We start from the raw sequence: 24,307 nt of genomic DNA, 5'->3' as shown, positions 1-24,307 counted from the left end.
CAATTCATGAACAATATTGCAAAGAAGAAATGTGTTTCAGTACGCTACTTTAAACAAAATAACTTTTCAGAGCTATTATATTGTGCCTACCGTAAATTGAAACTTGTTTAGTAAGAGGAAAGAAATGTTAACTGATTTAGTACGTATTAAGGGACTTTGTAAGTGAATGGTGAGTTCGTATACGATTAGCAAATTCTGCATTCATCGTGGTACGTTCACGACTACACTAAATAGAGGATGTGTCCCTTGTTAGACAAATCTAAGTGTATCAGCTAGGATTAGATATAAATGTATCCGTCGTTATAAATTGAAGTTCAGACGGAATTGTGCTTGTAAAATTACATCCGGAAGCATGAGATCATTTCCATATAAATTTGTATACATAGGTATTCAACCATAAGTTAAAACTTTTAGGCATGCAACACCCATGCCAGTTTGTTAAAGGTCTATGACAAAGCATTCGATGTTATTCTTAGTATATCCTACACGTTTTATATATTATAATTATAAATTTGAATCACGTCAAACATATCATCCACTACATTTGTTCAAACATGCGCTCCAAGTAGACAATGAATAGTACGCAATACGCGAAATAAACAAAAGATAAAACAAACAAACAAACAAAAACACACGTATTTCACATTAATTCCTAAACTGCATCTTCTGCATGCTTCATTACACTTTTTCTTATCGATACACATGACCGCCTTATACCACCACATCATATTATAATAAGGTTAGCAGTTAGAGCTACATTAAATAAATTTCATAAAAACAGAAATAGCGACATTTCATTAATAAATTGGGTTTCATATCGACTCCAGATTTTATTTTGGTGTCAAGACAACCAAAATGAGTTTTATAAGCATAACAAGAGCGATCAGCAATCACATGTGCCGCCTCATGATGGCCAATTTCATGTTGGGACAAAGTTTGTGACAGACGGACAGACAGACGGACAGTGCACAACTAGACTTGGTACTGATCATTCCTGTAAAGTTTGGATAAAATTGCACCAGTAGTTTATGTTGAGTAGTCCGGACAAACTTTAAAAATTAAAGGGCCATAACTCTGACAAAAATCATTGAACCAGAAAATGCTGATAATATGCACAACTACCCTTAGTACTGATCATTCCTGTAAAGTTTAGATGAAATTGCACCAGTAGTTTATGAGGAGTAGTCCGGACAAGCTTTTGTGTATCTGGCAACACACAGAAAAATACACCTTTTTTATCAAAGGGCCATAACTCAGCCAAAAATCATTCAACCGGAAAACCCTTGCAATGTGCGCAAGGACTTGAGCTACAGATCAATCCTGTAAAGTTTCATTGAAATTGCTTTAGTGGTATAAGAAAAGTAGTCCGGACAAACTTTAAAATTAAAAATTATTAAAGGGCAATAACTCTGCCTAAAATCATTGAACCAGAAAATGCTGACAATATGCACAACTAGACTTTGTACTGATCATTCCTGTAAAGTTTGGATGAAATTGCCCCAGTAGTTTATGAGGAGTAGTCCGGACAAGTTTTGTGACGGACAGACGGACAGACAGACGGACAGACAGACGGACAGACGGAGAAGTGATCCCTATATGTCGCCACTACTCCGTAGAGGCGACACAAAAATGGGCAACCTCATTGTGGCGAAATCAAAAGTACAATTTATGTTTGCATGAGAAACTCCGCCTTCATATTACCGTACATCAATGTTAAATCAACAACATGACTATACGCAGCAGTCCTAATTTAACGGTTTATGTCCGCATTGTAACGGATGTTTTCATACAAATTTAATCCTTTTTATGAGATGATTACTTTTTTCTGAACCCCAGGCCTAGTGCACTGTGAAGCTAAAACGGTTAAAGTGTGTTTGCACAAGAAAATTTCATATTTACTGTGTTCCGGATAGCAACTATAACAATGTGACGTAGCGCATACACAAGCTGATTATAGTCTTCATTTGCATGTTAAAATTCGTATACGAACTTTAGTGTTACCGTGGGGTTTTCCGTTTAAAATCCTAATTCATGAACAAGATTTGATGAGATTTACAACAATAATATTAAAAAGATTAATGGAACTGTATAATGCTCGTTTTTTTAGGCCGACGGCAATTTTTTTTTACATATTTCTTTAATTTAACTTTAAATATCTGTATTTCTCATATATTCTATAATTATATTTTTGCCCATTTTCTTACTTGTTTCAATGCTTATAACTTTACTTACAAGTAATAATTTAAACACAAATTACATTAATAGAATCAAAAATTCAACAATGTCTGACAGCATTGCCTAAAATGTAGTAAACATCAATTAGAAAAAAACGCATATGCGTGCCAAATGTAAGCTAAATTTTTAGGAATTGGTTCGGAATGTGCACACGTTTTGTTGAATAAAGGTTTAAGGGAGCAATAATAACCGAGATATGACATTAACTACGATTTATACATAAACAACAACTTTGGCCCTGTTTCTGATTTGATCTCTGTTTTGTTTCATACTATTGAAGAGAGCGTCATTTAGTTTAAAACTCATGCTTAATAGATTTTTATTTTATACTAATTTATTTTAGTTCGATTGTGTTAGAAAATATAAGCGTATGGAACATAGCAGAACTTAGCAATAAGCGATATATTTCTTGCTCAAGAAAACAGCGGTTTGCCCCTAACAGGGTTTGAATAAATTTGGTCAGCTATCCTACGATTGCTAGTCCTACATGTTAACCACTCGGCCAGGCAGCCACTTTATAACTAGCGATTTAACTCTGAATAAGGCCAAGGTGACGGCACAAAATTGTAAATAGTTATTTCTTTTAGCTTCGAATCTTGATATGGGTCGCTAATTGATTTATGACTGTAAAGATCTATCAATTTGAATTGAATCCCGACATTATGGGACAAAATCATTCTAATTAACCCTTTTTTGGTAACATCTAAACGTGCAGTCAGTGCATCATTTCGACAAAAAAATATATTTTAAGCTTAAGAATCAGTATTTAAGGAAATAAATAATACATTTGCATTAAATTTTGTAAATCAAATTTCAAAAATAAATTTCTTCGAAAATAGGTAATAAAACATATACAAAAATGTAAAATTAATCAGACGTCAGGAAAAAGAGACATTGCTTTACCAGAAAAGAGATTTCCCATCCTCCTCTGTCTTGTTTTCTATAATTTTCCTGCACTGCACAAAATGAAAACAACGCTTGAAAAAAAAACTAATGAATAAATCAACTTTAAACGTTTATCTCAATGACCAAAGATTGCATTGACTGAATTATATTTAGCACGCAAGCAGTACAGATAACTTTATTTCGCAATATCATTTAAATAAAAAGTAGTATGCTCTGGATTTCGGATAATTTAGTACACCTTGTCGAAATTATTTCACAAATTTAAGAATTTGACAGATGTTTTGGCTTTAGTTCAATGAAAAAGTAATTACAGACTTCTGTAACGTTTGTATCTTGTTTTCGACAATCTCATACAAAATGAAAATAATAAGGTATTTGGCCCGTTCTTCCTTCGAGTTAATCTTGGAAATACCTGAAGATGAAAAGGTGTCTTCAAAAGGCTCAGACTCTAACACACCATTATCTGTAAGAACATATGACTCAGCCAGGAGATGTTCATCTGTTCTGGCTTTGTCTTCTGCACAAATGGCCTTGATGACATCTGTAAAAATCTGGAAAAAGTGAGTCTGTACATGAGAGATAATGAATACGCGCAACATCCCTCACGCCCCCTAGCACGGGCTTGAGCGGTATTAAATTCTAAACACTTAATAGTGTTGGCATCAATGAAAAACATGATTTCCTCATCTTCTTGAAGGTGTGGCCTCCTGCTCAAAACATCAGAATCACTGTTTACCTGACTTGTAAACGGCTTTGGAGTTGAAGTTACCAAAAACAACTAACCATCTGTGACCAGTAGCATCTAACTTGGCAGAATAAGAGACATATGTAAGTGGGTTGTGTTCATTTCGGACAATCAAGGTGTTTCAATACAGGTAGTCATGAAACTTCTCTGAAATGGCCCACTTCATACACAAAAACTCCAACTTGTGTGCTTGGTAGTTCTTCTCACTGGCACGTAAACATCTGCTGGCATAGGTAATAACACGTTCTAAGCCATACACTACCAAGACCTTCTGTAGAAGTATCTACAGAGACAAAAAATGGTTTTAAAAAATCAGCATAACCAAGTACATGTGAATGAGTTAAAAGATGAATAATAGTGTCGAAAGCATTTTGTTGCTGAACACCCCAAACCCAGGGAGTTTTACTCTTCTTTGACTTCTTGGGTGCTTTGTTTGTGGGATGACTTACTTAGTGATCATTAGGAGGCTAAGCGATTAAAGCATAATTTCTTTGCAAAAACGCCTGTAATACCCTTTAAAACCAAGAAAAGTACTTTAAGTTTTAACATTATGTGGTTTTATTATGGCCAAGTAGTCAAAGGAGCAATTTCCTTAGTCTCTGTATAGAAACCTTCTGAGGAAACAACATAACCTAAATAAGAAAAACTTGAACTAAAAAAATCACACTTGAAGGTTTTAATTTAAGATCATGTTCTCGAAGACGCTCAAAACAATGTTCTATTCTGTTGAAATGTTCATCGAAAGTCTGCAAAAGAATTCAAACATCGTCTAGAAAAAAGAGACACTCTTATAAATTTAAATCGCACATACAGGTTTCCATTAACATTTGGAGCGTTGGTGAAACCAAAAGCCATTCTCTCCTATTTATAAAACCCAAGTCTTCCAACACTTAAAGCTGTCTTGAAGCTGTATTGTCTTTGTCCTCCTCTGTCATCTCGACTTGCCAATATCCGCTACGTAAATCTAATTTGGAAAAATATTTAACATTAACAAGTGAATCTAACAAATCATCTACACGAGGCAAGGTATAAGCATCTTTGATGGTTCTTCTGTTCTGTTCACGCAAATCTATACAACATCTTAAACTATTATCTTTCTTTTTGACCAAAAACAGCATTGCTACAAAGATTTGTTATATTACTCATGTGTTTTAACTGTTACAAACGTAGTCAAACACATTTATAATTACGCTCGAGCGTATGAAAACATAAGTATTAGAAGACAATTTATGAACATAAACGTACAATAGATTCGACGGTTTTACAATATAGGTCAATCAAAGTAGTGCAAAGTTTTTTTTCTGATAACATATACAGGATAATAATTTCAAACAAACGATTAATTCGCACGACCGCTATGTAGTCAAGAACGTATTTTATTTCATAAGACGTAAAAGTTAAATATAAAAGTTTTATAAACTTTGTTTTTGTTTCAAGCCCGGACTTTTTTTTCAAAGTGGAACAACAGAAGGTAAAATATTTAATGAATATTTCTTTTAATGATAACATTTTGCAAGTGCTATACAGATTTGAGCATTATATGTTGAATTTGTCCGTCGGTATTTTCTGTCTTATTTTTACAACGAATTATTTGTTGTGCCCTTTCCGACATTGTAGTATGAGTATTTTGTAAAGGTGGATTATTATAAGATTTATTATTTCTCTTGACATCAATAGAGAAAACATCATCACTTTATATCGCAAAACATCTTATGTACGGGTTTTTAAAAACTTAAAACATAAAGAATGGACATTAAATGTTAAATGTAATCTAAAAGATCGTATTTTTTAAATAACTCTAAACAAAAGAGATGCAATGAGAGATTGTACTTAAAAATGAAGTAGTTTTCTTTGATTTATTTTTTTTATGCTACAGCATCGATACCTTTTATTTCATATGAATTCCATTTGCAAGATTGTTGTGGTGCCAAACACATAACCTTTTTTAATGTTCCTATACCAATCGAAGAACGCGACAAAAACTATTAAGATTTCATATGAAAATTAAAATGAAAAGAAAATTGAAAAGAAAAAAACGATCGTCAATTGTACAAAACTTCACACAGTCTAAGAGTAATTTATTTTCGGACAAGCGCCCCTGTCTGACAAATGCATTTAACAAGCTAAGAGTCGTAAGAAATACAAAATACTCAAATTCAATATATTTGTGGCTGTATTTTTTGTCTATAAAGTCATTCTTATGTTGAGAACACAAAATTACGTAATATGTAACAAAAGACTATCTTCATTTTAAGAGTATCCTAAAGAAGAGTACGATCCTGTTTTGGGAATTTAATGTGAGCTACATTGATTTTCGATTAGTATTTTGATAACCAAAAGTTGTGTGCTCTCTTCATGTATATTTATATTAAGAAAATATTGGTAATGACTTGTTTATTACCCGTTTTGGTCTTTAGGTTATATTTAGCCTCAGTGTTAAACATTCAAATGATGTTTAACTCTGGAATGAATAATGCTAGAGTCATTGCGGCTTTAATACTCTTACCAATAAATTCCATTCATATTTAATCCGTTGAATGAGAGCATTGTTTTGAAATGATACACTTACCTAAATGGCGAGTGTGCCATAAAGTTACAAATAGACATGTAATATGTACTTCAAAACTTTAATTTATTTACACCTTTTTGTTTTCTTACATCCATCAATGCTTAACAAACGCTCATGGTATTTAATAATTATATTGGCTTATTCAATCAAACGGCTCCATAAAAACTGAATAGCATGAAGTTTCAGTCTATAAAGTGAACGACCGTGTTGCAGTTATGTTGTATGTTGTATTCTTGTTGAAGAACATCTTATTCTCCTCATATAATTGTTGTAGTTTTCCTTGGATTATTGTGCCAAAATTATGGATAATTCATGTCATTCTTTACTAAATTTGTAAAAAAAGATTTTTTTTCTTTTTGTTATTGCATCCAAATCTATCTTTAATCTTTTCTGTGCAAGGGCAATTTACCACAAGCAACTGTATACATGGAAACGATTCACTTCTATCAACGATCTGCGAAATGTGTATATCTACAGCTTTTTTATTACAATCTTTATCATTTATCATTCACACGTCTCTTCAAAAGCGTTTCCTATATATTTATTTTTTCAGTTATGGGTGCCAAGAAAAGTACTTTGAACAGCAATGCAAAGAATCAACAATGCAATTATGTAAGGAATTTTTATTCGTAAACGCAATGCAAATAAAGACAATTTTAGACAACATTCTTTATATTTAGTATACATTCTATTGCGTTTTGTATATAGGAAGGCTGTCCAAATTAGTCAGGGACACCAGCGTCTAAATAAAAAATATTCAATATCAAAACTGTCTCGACGATAGCTACAAAAGCGTTACAGGAGGGTCCGCTAACTGTCTTGCATGCTTTATTTCTGCATTGGCTCTGCACATTCTATTTTGACCACACAATTAGTTTTAAAACAACATTTTATCTTATTTATCATGTATGAGTCTTTTCAATAAATCAATGGTAAAACGGAACACAATAATCATAAGTATTTCTGAAAGATTTTTACCTGTTTACCGCGGAAGTAAGTATTCAATTGATTTACTTGTTTGAATGTTATTTAAAGATCCAGTATGTTTTGTTATTGATATCGTTACTGTGTGTATACCATACTTGCAACACATTATATATGTATATAATTATGCAAATACAATATAAAACAATTTTCAAACATCGAAAATTGTGTAAAATATGTACTGCAAATATTTGTGAACATTATATTTAATCAATAAATTACATGCATTCATTTCTTATTGAAACATTTTACTTAGAATTTATAGAAAATTAATTTCTAATTGCCTCCCTTTATTTACATGAAATGTTAAATTGGGTAATATCTTTATAAATTATGCTTATTGAAGCTTACAATATTGACAAATCTTAATTTGAGCATCATATTTATGAAATAAAACCATGGAAAAAATTTGTAACAGGATCTTAAAAGATTGTCAGATTGATACTTTACATCGCTCGTTTAATTCACGATGAAAAGTCACGAGACACATCAAATAGTAGCCGCTTTTACATTTTTTTGCAAACAGTAGATCAAGAAAATTATAATAAAAAAAAACAAAAAGCTAGTTATATTAAAACCATCGTGAGAAATTGAACGTTCGGGAAAGTACTTTCAATGGAGACATTTCTTATATATCTTTTCACGCCTCGGTCGTCATTTGTTTTTTGAGATTTTTAATTATAAGTTTCACAAACCTTTATTTCAAAACATATTGTTTTGATATTTGCATTGTATATAAGATACTAATTCCAATATTTTTCCCTTTAACAAGCGCAAATCAAAAATGGAATAGAATAGAGGAGCCGCAGTCCACGAAAATTTGAATAACCCCGTCAGGGACTTAAATTATTCCATATGAGGAAACTATCAAGAAAACTATCTAATTCGATGATTATTCGCAATTGATCGATTTTGCTAAAAATAATAAACAGAGGGTGACATGACATCTTTCAAATGGAAAGTCGTCATATGAGTTTCACAGTGTTAGTGCGACGATAAACCAAATAAAGCGTTCTTATGTTTATCAATACAAAAGATAGATGTTGTTACATTATTAAGGTTAAAATATTTACACTATCCTCTGTAAAATATGTTGGGATGGAAAACTTGAGTGTTAATTTAGCAAATAATCGCTTATGGCTTTACGGGATGCAGGCGTTGAAATACAATTTTGAAACACAAAGGCGTTTTACTTCGTAAACATTTTAAACGATTTAGATTGGGATTAAAATAGCAAAACAAACGAGTAAGCAACGCCTGCATTTACCTTCATAGGGCTTGGTTTATACAGACTTTAATTTAGTTCGATTGTGTAGGAAGCTATAAGCTTATAAACACACTTTCGAATCCATTCCTGAAACCAACCAGTACTGAACAATGAGTGTAAATTGTTTTGCACAAGGAAACAACGACTTGTCCCTGTCAAGGTTTGAACCCACCCATGCGGCTAGCGATCTTAAGATTACTAGTCCGAAGTCTTAACCATTCGGCCATGCCGCCACTTAGGGCTTATTTGCCTTAGAAAAGGAAATTGGACAACATTCAAAATAAACAAGGTTAAGAACTAATTTTGGTCATATCTTTGTAAAATTTCACAGAAGTCATCATTCCGTTATGGTATATCCTTATTCCCTTCTAAGTATATTGTTATTCCATCAAACATGTTTATTGTCATAGACAGAGCTTCATACTACATTGCGTGAAATGGGTGGAATATTAAGGACTTACGTTAAAGAAGACAGTGAGGTAAGCAATATATAAGATAAGTGTTACTTAAGTCGTTCAATATAATTATGCACATTTAAGTTGAATCATCCTAAAGATTCTGAAAGAAAGTAAGTGGATCTTCATATCCAGAGACTAGCGTTTCGGTTGCCTCATTTAGCACGTTTATATTAGTTTGACAAACTATAAGTAATTTACCACCCATAAAGTATATTCCAATTTTAATTTTGAAACAATATGCAACAAACTTAAACTTTATTAGATTAAGTTATGTTTGACAAATTCAAGTTTTGGTATTACTCAAAGGTGTTCCATATTTTTGTCGTATATTTCGATCACATATATACATTTTACTTTTTTGTAATTAAATAATCTAAATTTTATAATAATTATTATGATTTTTAGTTTGTTACAAACGAGAGTGTTAAAGTGAAAACAGAGGATTTATCAAGGCTTCTCAGGCTTTTTATGGTATGTATCATGGTAGTTTATTGACAAAGTTCAAAGAACATGTTCAAAACATGAATCAGTCGTGAGCATATGAAATATAAATATCTCATTTCTTCTAAAATAAAACACTTTTCATATATCTATTCCGAGTTGAGTGTTTGCTTATATCTATTCTAAGTCAAGTGCTCCTGATATCATACTTTTACTTTTTATATTTTAGTAGTGGATTATTGCCAAGATGCATAGTGTTAGTCAGATATCTCTGTGCTATATCGTGAACGTAATTGTGACAAATGATATAACATATTTGTTTATGTCCCTGTTGTATATAACCGTATTACATTTTTTAATAAAAAAGAACAACTTTATTCAATTGTCTTTAATTAAGGCGTTTTCTGACTTACAAGGTTTTTGTCCTGTCATATTTGTATCGTTAAACTTTTTAGCTTTATGTAATTTATTTTTTAATATTCCTGTTTTGGAAATAACTGTTTTAGTCCTATAACTAAATGTATCATTTATTTTCTTATAACAGGTCTTTTACACGTATACACACTCTTTATTTCAGACCTTTTGTTTATAGCAACTAACCTTTTCGATCAATCATCTATTATTTAAATACACAAATTAAATGTTACTGGTATTGATAAATTAAATTGGTTTGAAATATATTTATCAAAAAACACATTATATGAATGGTTTTAAAACTTCCTATCCAAACATCCTATTTTCTCGAATAATGTACTCAACCTAATGCCTTTCCCAATTTACAATTGTATATATCTATGAATATGCCGGATGCAAGTTACTTTTGATAATGTACTTTATTAAATTCATTAACAGTTCTTTTCTATATATCCAATGAAGTTTTTGAAGAAAGATCTTTTCAAATATTTTTATATTAAGGCAGTTTCTACTTTTTGCGAATGTCAAGATGAAAGTCGGCTACGAATCAAAAGTCACACAGACTCCTTGCCACCACATTATATTGCTAAAGCGGAACTAACAGTGAAATCTCCTTTGATAAAACCTAAAAGTAAGTTCTTATTTCAATTCACTCGTAATCTTATTAAGAATGACTCTTTTAAAAGACACAGTTTTGTGATATTGATGCTTGTACACTGTCTTCGAAAAAAGACAAAAAGTAACACTGGCAAACCAAATGTCAGCGGTATAAGAACTTGAGAGCTTGTATAACCCTCTTGGATATACCCTTACTTAAATAGCAGAATTTATTTTGTTTCAGATCTTTTTATTCTGTTTGCGTACAATATCATCGTGTGTTGAATTACAGAGACATTCTTTGTTACAACTATGTCAATCATAATCTTTTGGAACCGATATATTTTTACTGCTGATATATCAAAAATATTTCATTAGAAATAGCTGTATACCATTTACAAGACGTAATAAAATTGGCAATAGTTTTTTATTTTGATTTCTTATATCATTCTTTATAAATTAAATGAAAGATCTGTTGATATTTTCTCTTGATATGACGGAAAGAATATAAAACATCTCAGAAAATTCAAAATTGCAATAACTGATCGTCCGAACCTTTCAAATAAATTTTTAAACCTATCATGAAATATTATTTTTTTATTATTTATAATTATTGAATTAATATTTCTACAAAATTATGCTTAATTCTAAAAATATGGTTAATTCACACTTCACTCTTTAAATGTTTAAATGAGATAAAAAGAAATTCAGTCCCTTTCTTTCATATGTAAAGAAACCAGCATAAGTAGTTTCAGGAGGAAAACGTCATATGCAATATTGTACATTTCAGATAAACAGTCTATTTCTGAGTAAACCTAGTCATACTTTTCTATACATCTGATATTTTTACATTCCTAGATAAAAAAGTAACTGGCTTCCTTTTTATGAAGTGTATTCAAATTATTTCACCAATTCAAACCAACACGACCACAGAAGTTTCTCCAGCAGTCAAAAGATTATGCAACGACCTCAAAAAGCGGTACAAATGTATTCTTTGCGGTGACATTGAAGTGACATCCGAAAAGTTCCCGCTCGTTGTTCTGTGTCCAGTTTCTTCAAGACTAGAACCAGACATTGACCATGTTCTCAGTGTGGTAAAACGTAAGTGATGTCCATGTTATATCAAAATTAAAACTTTAAATAAATAAAACGGTGTACTTTACTATATGTTTCAATGAAAAAAATTGTGATTTTGGAAACATTTGTATTTCGAATGTCAATATCAAAGACCTTGTTGTTAAGATTTTAACGATCATTTTACAATATAATTGAAAACTGTTTTTACCAATGAATGTATGGATAATTTATAAGAATGTTCTGTCATTTGTAATTGTCCCCTTTAAAAATAATTATATATTTTCAGGAAAGATGCCGTTTGCTGTTCTACTGATCCATACAAGTTTAGAAAATTCATTACCTATAATACCAACGGCTTCGAAACTTACACACAATGAAAAGTACAAGCATGTTGAGTTTATTGACATAGCTTTCAACACAGACTTGAAATTATATTCTTGTAAGATGAACAATACCGCAAAATGTCAACTGAAATCTTTTTTTACAAGTTTCTTTAAAAAATAACCATTCATACTTAAAAGACAGAGTGAAACACAAAGAGTTATTTTTGCATTATTTATATAACTCTTTTATGCTAAGATGAGGTAATACTATGGAAAGACTTACAACTCGCTATGTCTCGGATATAAATCTATTGACATTAAAATTAAACAGAAAGGAAGTGACATAAAACATCAAACTATCTTGTTTGTCAAAATATATAAGTGTAGCTTCAATTCAGAATCAATGCATGTCAAATAAGGTCAAGAACACCAATAAGCCTGCGCGTCAAGGAAATTGTGTATCTTTTACAGTAATGAAATTTTGATAATGTGCTCATTGTTTTGAACATCAATCCGTCTCTAATATCAGATCACTAAAATTTCGACCTGCATACTTTTTAGTTTATGTTTTTATTTTACATGCATCTATGAAATTCTAAGCTCACAATTTCTAAAAATAGAATTAAACTACGATATTTACTTACCTTAATTAGATTATATTTTGACACATTCCATAATAATACACGGAACATTAATCGTAATCTATTCCCTAAATGATACAAAATATCAACGTAGAATATTAACACAAAAAAGATGCTGTCAAAGACAAGAATAAAGATCAACAAGGCAAAGGCAACGTTCATAGGACGCAGCCCCCGACACACCAAAGTAGGGCACCCAGAAGGCACCAAACCAAAACCTTGAGTGGACATAAGGGCGTTGAAAGGAGAGGGACATGTAATGTGTGAGTCAATATACACTCAAACGGGCCCATATGGGAATTAAAGGGATAAGGGCTGTAAGGATGAAAAGGGGAGGGGGTTCAAAATGGATGGGGATATGGGAAAATACCTACCGTAAACGACAATCCAACAAGACAGACATCACAAAACATGTAAACATTCAAAAACAAGTTACAACACAAACATGAAAAACACGTGAAGGAACACAGAGGGGTGCCGTCTTGGAACGTTTAGTGGTAGTTAAACCACTGGGGACTTTAAACCGGTTTTAGGCGCGCCAAACCTCACTCTTAGCCCCAATATATTCCTGAATGACATGAAAGTGTAAATAAAATTAATCCCCGCCAAGTGAAATTCTAACAATGGTCATGGTTGTAACATTATACGAAATAAATAAAACACATATAAAATTATGTAAAATGTAGAAAAAGGTACAGCGTAATTACCATTACCAAAGAACTCGATGCTTTAAGGGAAGGCAGAGCAACAAGAAAATCACCTACTAGGGCCCGACGGCGCAAGACAGAAGGCAAACATTAACTCAGTCCCAAAGGACTTTTGTGAATGGCATGTACATGTAAAGCAATCAGGTGTTCGGTATAACTAAATTATTTGACGTTTACGATTTCACAAACGTTTTGTCTATAACGGAATGCCTTTTAATCATTTTAAAAGAAATCCAATATATATCTGTAAAATACAGTATCATGCTGTATTGTAATAGACTGGATGATGATAATAAGCTTCTGTAATGACGCAAATTTCCGTTCTTTTCTTCTGTAAAATTGCTGGAAAAATAACATATGCAAAAAACTATAATATGTCTTATACTGAATGATAAAGTATCAATTATACCATAAAATGAAATAAAATACAACTCAGACAAGATTGTTATTATTTTTAAATAAATATAACGCATAACTAATTTTGAACGTGACAGTTAAACTGTTGACAAATTTCACAATAAGACCATTAGGTAGAATACTATAATAAATCATATTATTATAAAACAAAAACATAACCGTTAATGCATGAAAATTTATGATTTTCAAATTCTTGCTGCACAATCCCGTAACTACTGTCAAACATCGTTGATAATGTCCGCAGTTAATTTTTCAACTGCTCGCGATTGACGTCACCAATGTCCCCAAAAATGTCTTCTTTCTGTTTCTGCCTTACTTGTCCTCAATTTCTCCATTACCCTTTCTAATTGTTTAAGCCAATTAAAAGCTAAGTTGCTGTTTCCTAGACTTTTTTCCTTGATAACCATAATCCGTTTCTACGTATCTGGCCTTACCTTTGACAAAATTTACTTATTGATTTTCGAGACGTTCCGACAACATCAATCAGTTTTAATGCGAGTGTGTATTCAACAAATGACGTTTGAATTATGATTGCAATGATAAAAGTGGTTTTAGTGATGCCATTTTTTTCTGACAACGCCAAAAATAAGCCTCGTAACGCTTTGGAGTAATTTTAAATCTAACTTTGCCATATTGTGAAATATATGCATCATAAAGCGCCTGTTGTCAGTGCAAAGTTGCGTATGGCACCGGGTGAACGCTACGTTACGATGGTTATTAAATTCGCTGTAACAGACATGCTATTTGCGTAATCAGATTAGGTATAGTATCAGTTTGTAGGTATTGCTTTCGGAGGATGTGCGATATATAACACTAAGTGATAGGTTAAAAATTCTTCAGCCCAAGTCCGGTTTATTTTTGTGAACCCCTCGTATAATGTCCAGCCCTTTTTTGATAATGCAAGGGGTTTTGTAAATATTTGGCACAAATGTTCACAGTAGCAAGACGACGTGTTGTGCGCTACAATAAGACCTTTAAGGTCAATGTCAAAGTTTGGTGATTGTCAGTTCGAGAGTTTGTGTGGTGTCCTGTCCATAGCTTTGTCATCCATTAAGGTATTTTGATTTTAATTGGTATGAATGGTCACAGTTGTGAAGCGAATGATGGTATGAATGGTCACAGTTGTGGAGCAAATGTGACATCAGCGACACCTTCATACCTTGATCTATGTAAAAGATACAATTAGTGCTTTTGAAATAATGATACCAACAGAACAAGTGATTTTTTTAAACATACACATGAGTTTTTCATTATTACATTATATTTCTTTAATGAATTTATTGTTGCGTGCATGTACAGATCTAGCATTAATCACAATTTCGAAATGCAAATCTGTTAATTCACGCAAATCTGTATCCGTATTTGATTTGCAGTTCTTTGATTTAACAAAAGTATCATTATTTGGCGTTATCTAAGCTTAATTACATGCCTTTTTCTCAACACTTTTACAGTTGGACGCTACTTTTTTTCTTTTGATTAACATTTGACCGACCAAGTTGAAGACTATTGTGGACAGTTCTTAAAGTCATTTGAGATTGAATTGTCTCAATATTCGGATTTGCCTTGCTTCGTAGCACCCTTAAATAAATTAAAATACAAAGCACACACAATTGTAAGCAATGCAAATTCTACAGAGCATACCCTTTTGAAAAAAAGTGTTCCGGAGTTTAAAATTTAAATGGAATAAATGCTTTGCGCGGTGATTGTTGAGTCTGATCCGTCATCAGAATACATACATTATATATATATATATAAACTGTAGAAACGTTGTTTCGTTTGTTTACCTTTCGTCATGATTGATATTTTGCTTTCTAAAAATTAAAAGCAGAAATCAAACAGCATCGATTTCCACAAATAAACATAATAATACCGGAGACAAACGCGTACCACTGAATAAGTCGGCACCTTTTTGTTTGCAAAATGTATTTGACCGTTAATAAATAACAAACTCATCAAATAATGATATAAAAGGATAGCAAGCTCTACTTGCTTATGAATTAAACGGTTTCAGAGCGAAGCGATCATGTGATTAACAACTGTTTTCAACACTGTAATAATACAGCTAAATGAAAAGTAAGATACTTTTTTTTTAAATGTTGGATAAATTTTACTATAGCAAAATTTTTTGCCATGTCAAATTTATTTTGACATAGTAAAGTATTAGCCATGGCAAAATAAATTTGTCATGGCAAATGCAAACTTTAAATGCAATTTTACAAAAAAGTAAGTGATTACACGGGGTTCATGACTACGTTTATTAATATATATTGAGCAAAATTCTAATTTGATTATTAATAAGAACAATAAGATATATAAAAGTAAACAGCGCATTATTTATTAATTTAATTTGATTGCTGAAGAATACGAACATTATGTTCTGTTGTCGACGGTCATTCGGATTTGTTTCAGTTTGTTTATCCGTTGATTGTCAGACATATTTTCAACCATAATTTTACTGAAACAGGCTCATTTTTTTCTTATAATGTCAAACAGTTGCGTATAATCCCTAAAATGAATTCTCCGAGATTACACTATCTGTTTTGTAAGCATGTAGAACCATTTGGTAGAACTACTATCCATCCGTGTTCGGTCAAAAGTTTTATTAATAATGGCCGAACAGTTTCAATTGATATAAAAACCAAGCAAGCATTTTGCATTGCAATATATACATTAACTCATTAGAATAATTTAAATCATGAAACCACTCCTGGCTATGTACATGCATATATGCTTACCGGATGTAATACAGTCATTTTTATTGTTCTTCGTGTTAAGTTGTCCATTTTTACACCATATATAGCTGCATTACTTACTCTAACAAAACATTTAAAAGTCATAAGAAAATTCAAAATATCAGAAGTAAAAAAAACATTCATGATAGATATCTTACTAAAATGTATGAAGAGCACGGACAATAGTTATCCGAAATGAGTGTTTTCTTAATAAATATTATTCTTTCTCACTGATTCTAAAAGGTGATGCACGTCCCTTTTTCATTACTGAAAAGCGCAATTGTAGCATGAGCCACAATAAAGTAATTCAGTGTTGTTTTTGTTTTACAATAAAATATCATTTGTAAACTAATATTGATTTGCTTGTTAAAAACCAAACTTCGTCGTGTCTTGCTCTTGAAAAGGCGGGATCTGCGCTGCAGCAAATAACCAATTCTCTAAGCTGAATAAAAGTATACTTTTGTAAATGTATTTGCTGTTTGCTCAAAATAACAATTGATAGTCTAGATTTTTCTGTTGATTTAGACGCAGATAAATCATTCACGGGACGCGTGATATACATGTGATAATGTTTAAACGACCTAATAATTAGTTGATATTTAGACAAATATTATCGTCAGTACCAGGGACCGAATGGTTTATCATTTACTTTAAGCTTAATTATCAATATAATGTATGTGTAAATTCGGTTAATAGAACATGTGAGAATGATAACGTACTTGTTGTTCACCTAGTACTTAATAAACACAATGATAATTGTTTTCAATTAATGTGACCTCTTTTCATGATATCAATTTAAACCATTTAAACACGTGCGTGAAATATTGCAAAGAAATATATTTATGTACATTTTGTCTAACAAAACAATATTCTTTTTAATTATTATTTATTGTGCCTACCATAAAACCGATCAAGCAATGTTCGGTAAAATATAAAACTGTTTCCAGTTCAAAATTTAGTGTGTATTATGGGACTTTGAAGTGCAGGTTGAGTTTGTTTCTGATTACTTAATTCTGTGTTTAAGTAAAAAATATTCGTCAAGGTATTTCATTAGGTACGATTTAGACATTCACACAAAGGTTTGGCCTAACATAGCGTGGTCTGCCTCTGACGTTTTGTTTCACGTTTCTGAACATAGAGTCATTTAGTTTGAAATTCGTTTTTCAGCTACGTTTCTTGATATTCCGTGAATATATTTCTGCCCGTGAAGATCTTTCATTATCTTTTAATCAATTTACGATTTCAGACGTAGGAACATAGCGATTTTCATTTGCCCTTCTTTTGATAAACGTTAAGTCTTTGCAGGATTTTGAAAAAAGAACCAAAAAAATTTACAGCTCAAAATTTAAAGATCAAAGGCAATAAATAATACTTAGTAAATACAATTTAAATAATTACCTGACATAAAAATAAGCAAAAAACATAAATAACTTGAAAATCTATATAAAGATTAAACACAGTGCGTATCATTTGTTATTAGCCGAATAATATTGAGCATGCACAAAGAACAGATGAAGCTATTTCGCAATATCGTTCAAATCAAATGTAGTATGATCTAGATTTTGGATAATTTATTACGCCATAACATCAAAATTCATTTTTGATTTTACGAAGTAAAAAAGTATTTTACAAAATATAAATTGTATGGACTTTTAATTACAATGCTACTGTGTACGGTAGAATGCTACTGAGTAGGATGAAAAATAATTACTCTATTTTAAGCAAAAAGCACGTGATAAAGACCTTAGACTAAAATGCAAAATTCGATTTGGAGGAACATAGTGAAGACTGTCCAAAATTCATAAAATAAGTTGTGTTAAATATTTGCTTATATTTGTCATCCAATTTGCATTACATGGTAGAAATATTTTTCACAAAAACAGATAAGCTATACAGTCTTATAACACCTCGACGACAGATCTGTTCTCATCTGCACCCATTACAGAAATGATGGTAAGACATTAGACGAGAAATTGCGAGTTGTTACCGTGTTCCCATTATCTTCGAAGCTCGGACTGACGTTGACCTTACCGCTTGTTAAATTGAATGTAAGTTTTGAAATCGTTTCTTTATTGAAATAAAAATTATAATTTACAGTAATCTGTTAAAGTATTATCTGATTACCTTTTCGTGTGTTGCCAATCTTATGAACGAATAAATTTTATTTGATCGTAAATTAAGTATTCAGATATTATGACATAACAGCCAGCAGAAAGTCTTTGCACTTCCGCGATTGTGGCAAACCCCACTTCCATTTATAACTGTTCATATCACTTTCTCGTGTAATATTTTAGTCTTTTCCAAATAGACTTCCGATATTTTAGAGAGGTCACATTATTGATTATCATATGTTATTTTTGGAAATTTGAAATGAAATGTGTACATGTAATTCTTACTTTTAATATTTCGATTTTGGTTTAATCGAATGCACACGTAATACTATTTGTTGACAATAAGATAAGCATGTACCATCCTGTAGCTTTTCTCGGTATCAGTGAACCAAATGGAAAATATTCAAATTATTTTTTGTATAAACGTTTGATAAAATTTCTTTCACCTATAAAACTATAATTTTGGTACTAAATAGAAAACCTGCAGTGAGTCATATGTTCAACTTAGACCATCAGGAAACATTTTTTACTTAGAGAGTAATTTACTATATGGTCCTTTGAACTTTAAATACTAAAATAAGAATCGGTGTCTATAAATATCACATCTAAAAGGAGGTACATTGCGTTGTTAGCAGATATATGTAAATAGCTGTTTGTAATAACTGCATGGTAGATGATACAAAATCATGTCTCAATGTGATTATATTTGTATGATTTAACATAATAAACCGACCAGGACATTAATTGTTATCAACCGGTAATGGATGAAATTATTTAGTTTATGATATCAGTAGATTAAAATTTTGTCAATGCTTGTTTTCTTTTTCTTCTTCTTTTTTTTGTTTTATCTGTGATAAAGTTTTGAATCATACGTTATTTCAAAAACTAAGTTATTTTTGTTTTGTTGCGTGTGTCTTCCTTAGACTTCTTATTTATGTGACACTATTATCATGTTTATGTTATGTTTATAGGATTGTATTACATTTCATATGACCCGTGATTAAATTGACCATCTGTACAATGATCTTAATTAATGCTCATAAAAATACAATATAAAATCTTAGTTTCTTGCAATATTTGAATGATGCGATTTCATCTTACGGGAAAAAACTAACGCGTGTTCTTAAATGTTTAAAGATTATATTAATTTAAAGTGTAAGGACACAAAGGAAGACACATTCGTTATGGATCAACAACAGCTACAAGACATAAATCAAGAACACTCATTGTCAGACGGTGACGGAAATTGGATTTGGAAGTCAGTGTTAATGATTTTGGTTATTGGATTTTTTGTGTATTGTAAGTTAAAGGTCATTTAATTTCTATTTGCATACTATGACAATACTTTAAATATTACTCCGATCATTAATTATCCATAAAAATATATCGCCTTTAAGCAGAAGAAAAACTTTGAGAATAGAATAAAGACCGCATACTGAACACTACAATGTGAATACAGTTTTGACCATGTACAATGACAATGACAATGAAATGAAATATATTCACAACAAAATTTCAATGTAAACACTCAGAAAAATAATGTATAATTTCATATAAGTATGGGTATGGAAAACAAATGATGCATTCAATAGTGTTAAAAGAAAAATTGTTAAATCGTGCATTCAAGCACAATTTGTAGCTAATAATTAGATAGTTGGATGCATTGTTGATATATGCTCTCCGAATAAAATCAAATTATACAAAATGCTTCAAGCGTTATGTTTTAATTAGGAGAAAGTGCAGATCAATGAAATGCTGTGTTTAGGATAATAAAATAGCTAATTATATTTAACATTTTTTATCTCGCAATTGATTCCATTTAACTTCAATGCTTGTGTTATACCACAAACAAAACTCTGGTTCATAGAAAAGTAAGGTGCCTAGCTAAAAATATTTGTTATGCAACTTGGGCTACATTTTGCTTAAATTACATGGCCTGAATATATATTCTTCTCTTAAACTGCATGCCTTGAGCATTTTAACTAAGGAAATGTCCGTCCACATATTCCTCAACCCTTAAAGGAACAATCGGAGGGTTGCCGACTCCAGGACTTTCTCATCCAGTCATGGTCACGTATCTGGAGGCCAGTCTTTATTAGTTTGGAACAGGTCGAGATCTCAATCTTCGCAAAGACTTGCATTGATTTCACGGTGTCATGAGTGTCATTTCTTGAACTGTTAATGTTCCTAATTTTCCAAACTGACATTAAATCATCAGTTATCTACATATTGTTATAATTTGTTTCCTTGTACTTAAAGGATATTGTTCGATATCTGCTGCTCGGTGTACCATTTACGTGCATTCTGTTAGTGTTGTTCCGTACTCCTATTTCTTTTTTAAACACTATCGTTACAATGTAATTTAATTAACAGACAGCATTAGACCGGAGATATTTTGCATTCAATACGTTGACCTGTGCAAATTCTATCGCTGTAACAGGGGTTATATGTCTTGTCATATTTTCCTTTGCTTCAAATTTTGACTTTTAATTCGATTTTATACCGAGTATAGAGTATCATGTAACAAGTTTCTTTTCCAATAAGATAATATGAAACCTCTTCTATATACCTCATTTCATCACCTATAAAAGCTTTATCGGTTGATAACAGTTCTTATATAGTTTTGCATTAATACATTTGATAATAAAAAAAAAATGCAAGAGTTTACAATATTTTCGTGACATAATTCACTTTTGAAGTTGAAACGATGTATTTTGTCATAATTGTTAAAATTATATAAACAAATGAGTAAGTACCTACTGAAATTCTATCAATATTTTTCCAAATTTATTACGCAATGTTCAAGTGACATAAATAGTTTAATACCGCTGTAATAAACATAAACATAGGTAATAACTGGTCAGTTATCATTCAAATTTAACATTCTGTAGAAATATATACATAATGTCGCTCATTTAAGCAGTGAACATAATGCCATTTTAAACACAATTTCGCAATGCATTTAATCAAATATAACTGAGTGGCCTTATTCCTTCTGCATGAAACAAATGTTTTCGTTTTCTAAGGTTGAAATTATCGGTTAATCATGGTGTGCTTGTTTAAGTTTCGGAAAAAATCCATACTTATGAATATGATAAGTTAATTCCTTTGTTTTCAATACTTCCAGTAATCAGTAAAAAAAGCCAGAAGAAAGTTCAGATATTTATACCAATGCAAACAGAAATGACTGCAAAGTCTTCGTCGGCGATTGCTGCTCTTTGCAAGGACTTATCATATGAAGGTATTATATGCGATGATGTTGAAATGTTTCTCGAGAAGTTTCCTATTGTTGTTGTGTGCCCAATATCTTCTAGGTTTGAACCGGACATTGACCTTGCAATTCATGGAATAAGTAGTTAGTGTATTTTTTATAAATATTTATTTTATTCAATAATTATTTATGATCAGTATAACTTTTGTTTTCGCAATCTAACGCTAACATGTTCTGTGTGTTTTATTCTATATTAAATAAGTTTACTTTTGTTTTTTCTCATGATTAGGATTTGAAATAATGTTGAATCACTTTTTACCTTATTTTGCATCTTTCTTTTTACCTGTTTTCAATCATAAAATAAAGAAGTTTAATATATAGATGTCGTTTTTAAGCATCAACATTCATTTCAGTTATGAATCCATTTGTAGTTCTTCTTCTTCACACTTGTCTAGAAAGTTCTCTTCCTAGATTACCAACATCTTCGAAACTCTACCACAAGGAAAAGTACAGAAACATTGAATTCATTGACATCGCTTACAACATGGATGATAAATTATATCAGTGTCAGATGAATAAAAATGCAAGACTCCAGCTACAAACATTCTTAGGCCGATTTTTCAAGGCAAATAAAAAGTAATACGTTGTATGTGTATATCATAAACACATTTCGTATTGATAGCGTATGCGAGATAAAGGAGCCAAAGATAAATAACTCATCACGAGTATTACTTGGCAGGAGTAAAAGATGAAAGAGGTTAAATATATTCTTGAACTTCGGCATTAAGCATTTTTTTATTTATTATTTTTCTGTACTATTTAATTTGTTAGTCAACTTTCGGTATTTGCTGAGTCAATACAAGTATGGTGTGTTTTATAAATGTTATGTCGTACGAACTAATCTTTATTTCTACATAATGCCTAAAAAATATTATTAATATACTTTATGCAGATAATTGCAGATATCAGCATTTCTGTGTATGCTATTTGCTTCAATTATATGGATTGTGTTACATATGTTATACATGTAATATGTTGTGTAATTATGTTTTGTGATTTCATTGAACATATGCAATGCGTTTGAATGTATAGTTTTATAAAATGATATGCTTTTAATATTTCATGAATAAAATGTACATGTATCTATCTATCCGTCTGTATTATAAAAATGTACGTTTTCAATTTAATTGAATGGACTGATGTTCATAAAACCTCAATATGATTTCCTATATTTTTAGAAAATCTATAAGTGTTGACATGTGTAATCAACTTGAAAGTAATTAAACTCCTGTGTGTAGTCATTTTCAATTATATTTCACACATTTCATTTAACATTACTGACCACAACACATGTAATAGCTACATGATAAAGGATCTTTATGTTTCCCTTATAATAGACCCTTTATTTATTTCCTGGAATTCCCAAATAGTCGATGTATGTGTACAAGGAGCTCAACTAATGATAAACTATTGTTTTCCACAAAGATTTTTTTACCAAAATAAAACAACAAAAAAAAACAGAGTAAGCAAATTTGTTCACATTAGTTATGTGCCTAGACTTCCATCAAATGAAACATTAATATCTAATCATTATTTCCGGTTCTGTCATGTCTAAAACTCTTTTTATGTTCTATAAAAATTTAAATCTTCATTAAGAGTTTCTTATTCCTACATGGAGTTTGCAAAACCTAATTAAGAGAGTAGAAGAGAAAAAGGCCTTATTCCTTATAAGGAATTTTATACTCATACGTAGGACTTTTAAACTCCTGTGTAGGACTTTTTAACTCCTACGTAACACTTTGTAACTCCTATGTATGAGATAGAAAAGACTGAACTCAGTGAAGCTCTTTCCTAATTAGGCTTTTTATGTACTACTTAGGACTTTAAACACCTACGTAGGAGACAATACAAACGATTAAGAGTTTTAAACTCCTACGTAGGGCCTAAAACCTCGAAAATAAGTCTTTTAAAACTTCCACGTAGGAGATAAAAGCATAATTAGGACAAAGTTTGGCATTAAATTCCTTCAACAATGTCATAAATGAATACGAAACATCATTATGTGAACTCTTAAACGCTTCTTGTTGTGGCATCATTTAAATGGGATATAGTTATTATACACTGTTGGAATATTTCTAGCACACTGTTATTTAAATTTTAAAACTTCTAATCAGTGCAAAGAGTTGAGTAATTACTTAGCAGAACATATTCTTGTATTACCACCGGTAAGTCAGTTATTTGTATTTACATGACAAATTGTCCGACTGTTGTAACAAAAAATCACCGGTATCAAATTAAAACACTAAGGCAAATATCTTTAAAAAAAGTTAGTTAACCATGGTTTACGTTATTAATTTTAATGTCATGATTTATTTTAAATCTTCACCAACACTGTTAATGTCATTTGGCGGCTATCAAGCTTTAAAGTTGAAGGAATACTTCAGTCGCTGCATTATTCCAAACATAAATCAT

At 31.2% G+C, this 24,307-nt stretch overlaps 2 protein-coding genes across 3 annotated transcripts; both read left to right on the top strand.

Moving 5' to 3' along the window:
- The first annotated feature begins 5,233 nt into the window (after nucleotides 1–5,233).
- On the top strand, nucleotides 5,234–13,768 carry LOC132717668 (uncharacterized). Its single transcript, XM_060701193.1, has 7 exons — nucleotides 5,234–5,357; nucleotides 7,009–7,067; nucleotides 9,117–9,185; nucleotides 9,570–9,635; nucleotides 10,521–10,650; nucleotides 11,475–11,717; nucleotides 11,980–13,768. Exons 2-7 carry the CDS (start codon nucleotides 7,011–7,013, stop codon nucleotides 12,195–12,197), a joined length of 783 nt encoding a protein of 260 aa, XP_060557176.1. The 5' UTR covers nucleotides 5,234–5,357; nucleotides 7,009–7,010; the 3' UTR covers nucleotides 12,198–13,768.
- Nucleotides 13,769–19,210: 5,442 nt separating this feature from the next.
- Nucleotides 19,211–23,286, top strand: LOC132717667 (uncharacterized). 2 transcript variants are annotated; one of them, XM_060701192.1, is made up of 3 exons: nucleotides 19,211–19,923; nucleotides 21,752–21,865; nucleotides 22,249–23,286. In XM_060701192.1, the coding sequence occupies exons 1-3, from the start codon at nucleotides 19,752–19,754 to the stop codon at nucleotides 22,473–22,475; spliced, it is 513 nt and encodes a 170-aa protein (XP_060557175.1). In that variant the 5' UTR covers nucleotides 19,211–19,751; the 3' UTR covers nucleotides 22,476–23,286. The 2 variants fall into 2 exon arrangements, with proteins under 2 accessions (XP_060557175.1, XP_060557174.1); XM_060701191.1 differs by having other exon boundaries at nucleotides 19,218–19,923; nucleotides 21,752–21,979.
- The last annotated feature ends 1,021 nt before the right edge of the window (nucleotides 23,287–24,307 follow it).

Source organism: Ruditapes philippinarum, unplaced genomic scaffold (genome assembly GCF_026571515.1).
Source record: "Ruditapes philippinarum isolate M1 unplaced genomic scaffold, ASM2657151v2 ctg829_1_1_1_1, whole genome shotgun sequence".
Taxonomy (NCBI): Eukaryota; Metazoa; Mollusca; class Bivalvia; order Venerida; family Veneridae; genus Ruditapes; species Ruditapes philippinarum.
This window is presented reverse-complemented; position numbering and strand designations above follow the sequence as displayed.

Coding starts and splice junctions, on each gene's coding strand:
- LOC132717668 (XM_060701193.1), top strand. CDS start 7,011: ATGGGTGCCAAGAAAAGTACTTTGAACAGCAATGCAAAGAATCAACAA. Junction 9,636..10,520: donor GGCTTCTCAGGCTTTTTATG/GTATGTATCATG, acceptor TTTTATATTAAG/GCAGTTTCTACTTTTTGCGA. Junction 10,651..11,474: donor TCCTTTGATAAAACCTAAAA/GTAAGTTCTTAT, acceptor TTACATTCCTAG/ATAAAAAAGTAACTGGCTTC.
- LOC132717667 (XM_060701191.1), top strand. CDS start 19,752: ATGTTTAAAGATTATATTAATTTAAAGTGTAAGGACACAAAGGAAGAC. Junction 19,924..21,751: donor TATTGGATTTTTTGTGTATT/GTAAGTTAAAGG, acceptor CAATACTTCCAG/TAATCAGTAAAAAAAGCCAG. Junction 21,980..22,248: donor TGCAATTCATGGAATAAGTA/GTTAGTGTATTT, acceptor CATTCATTTCAG/TTATGAATCCATTTGTAGTT.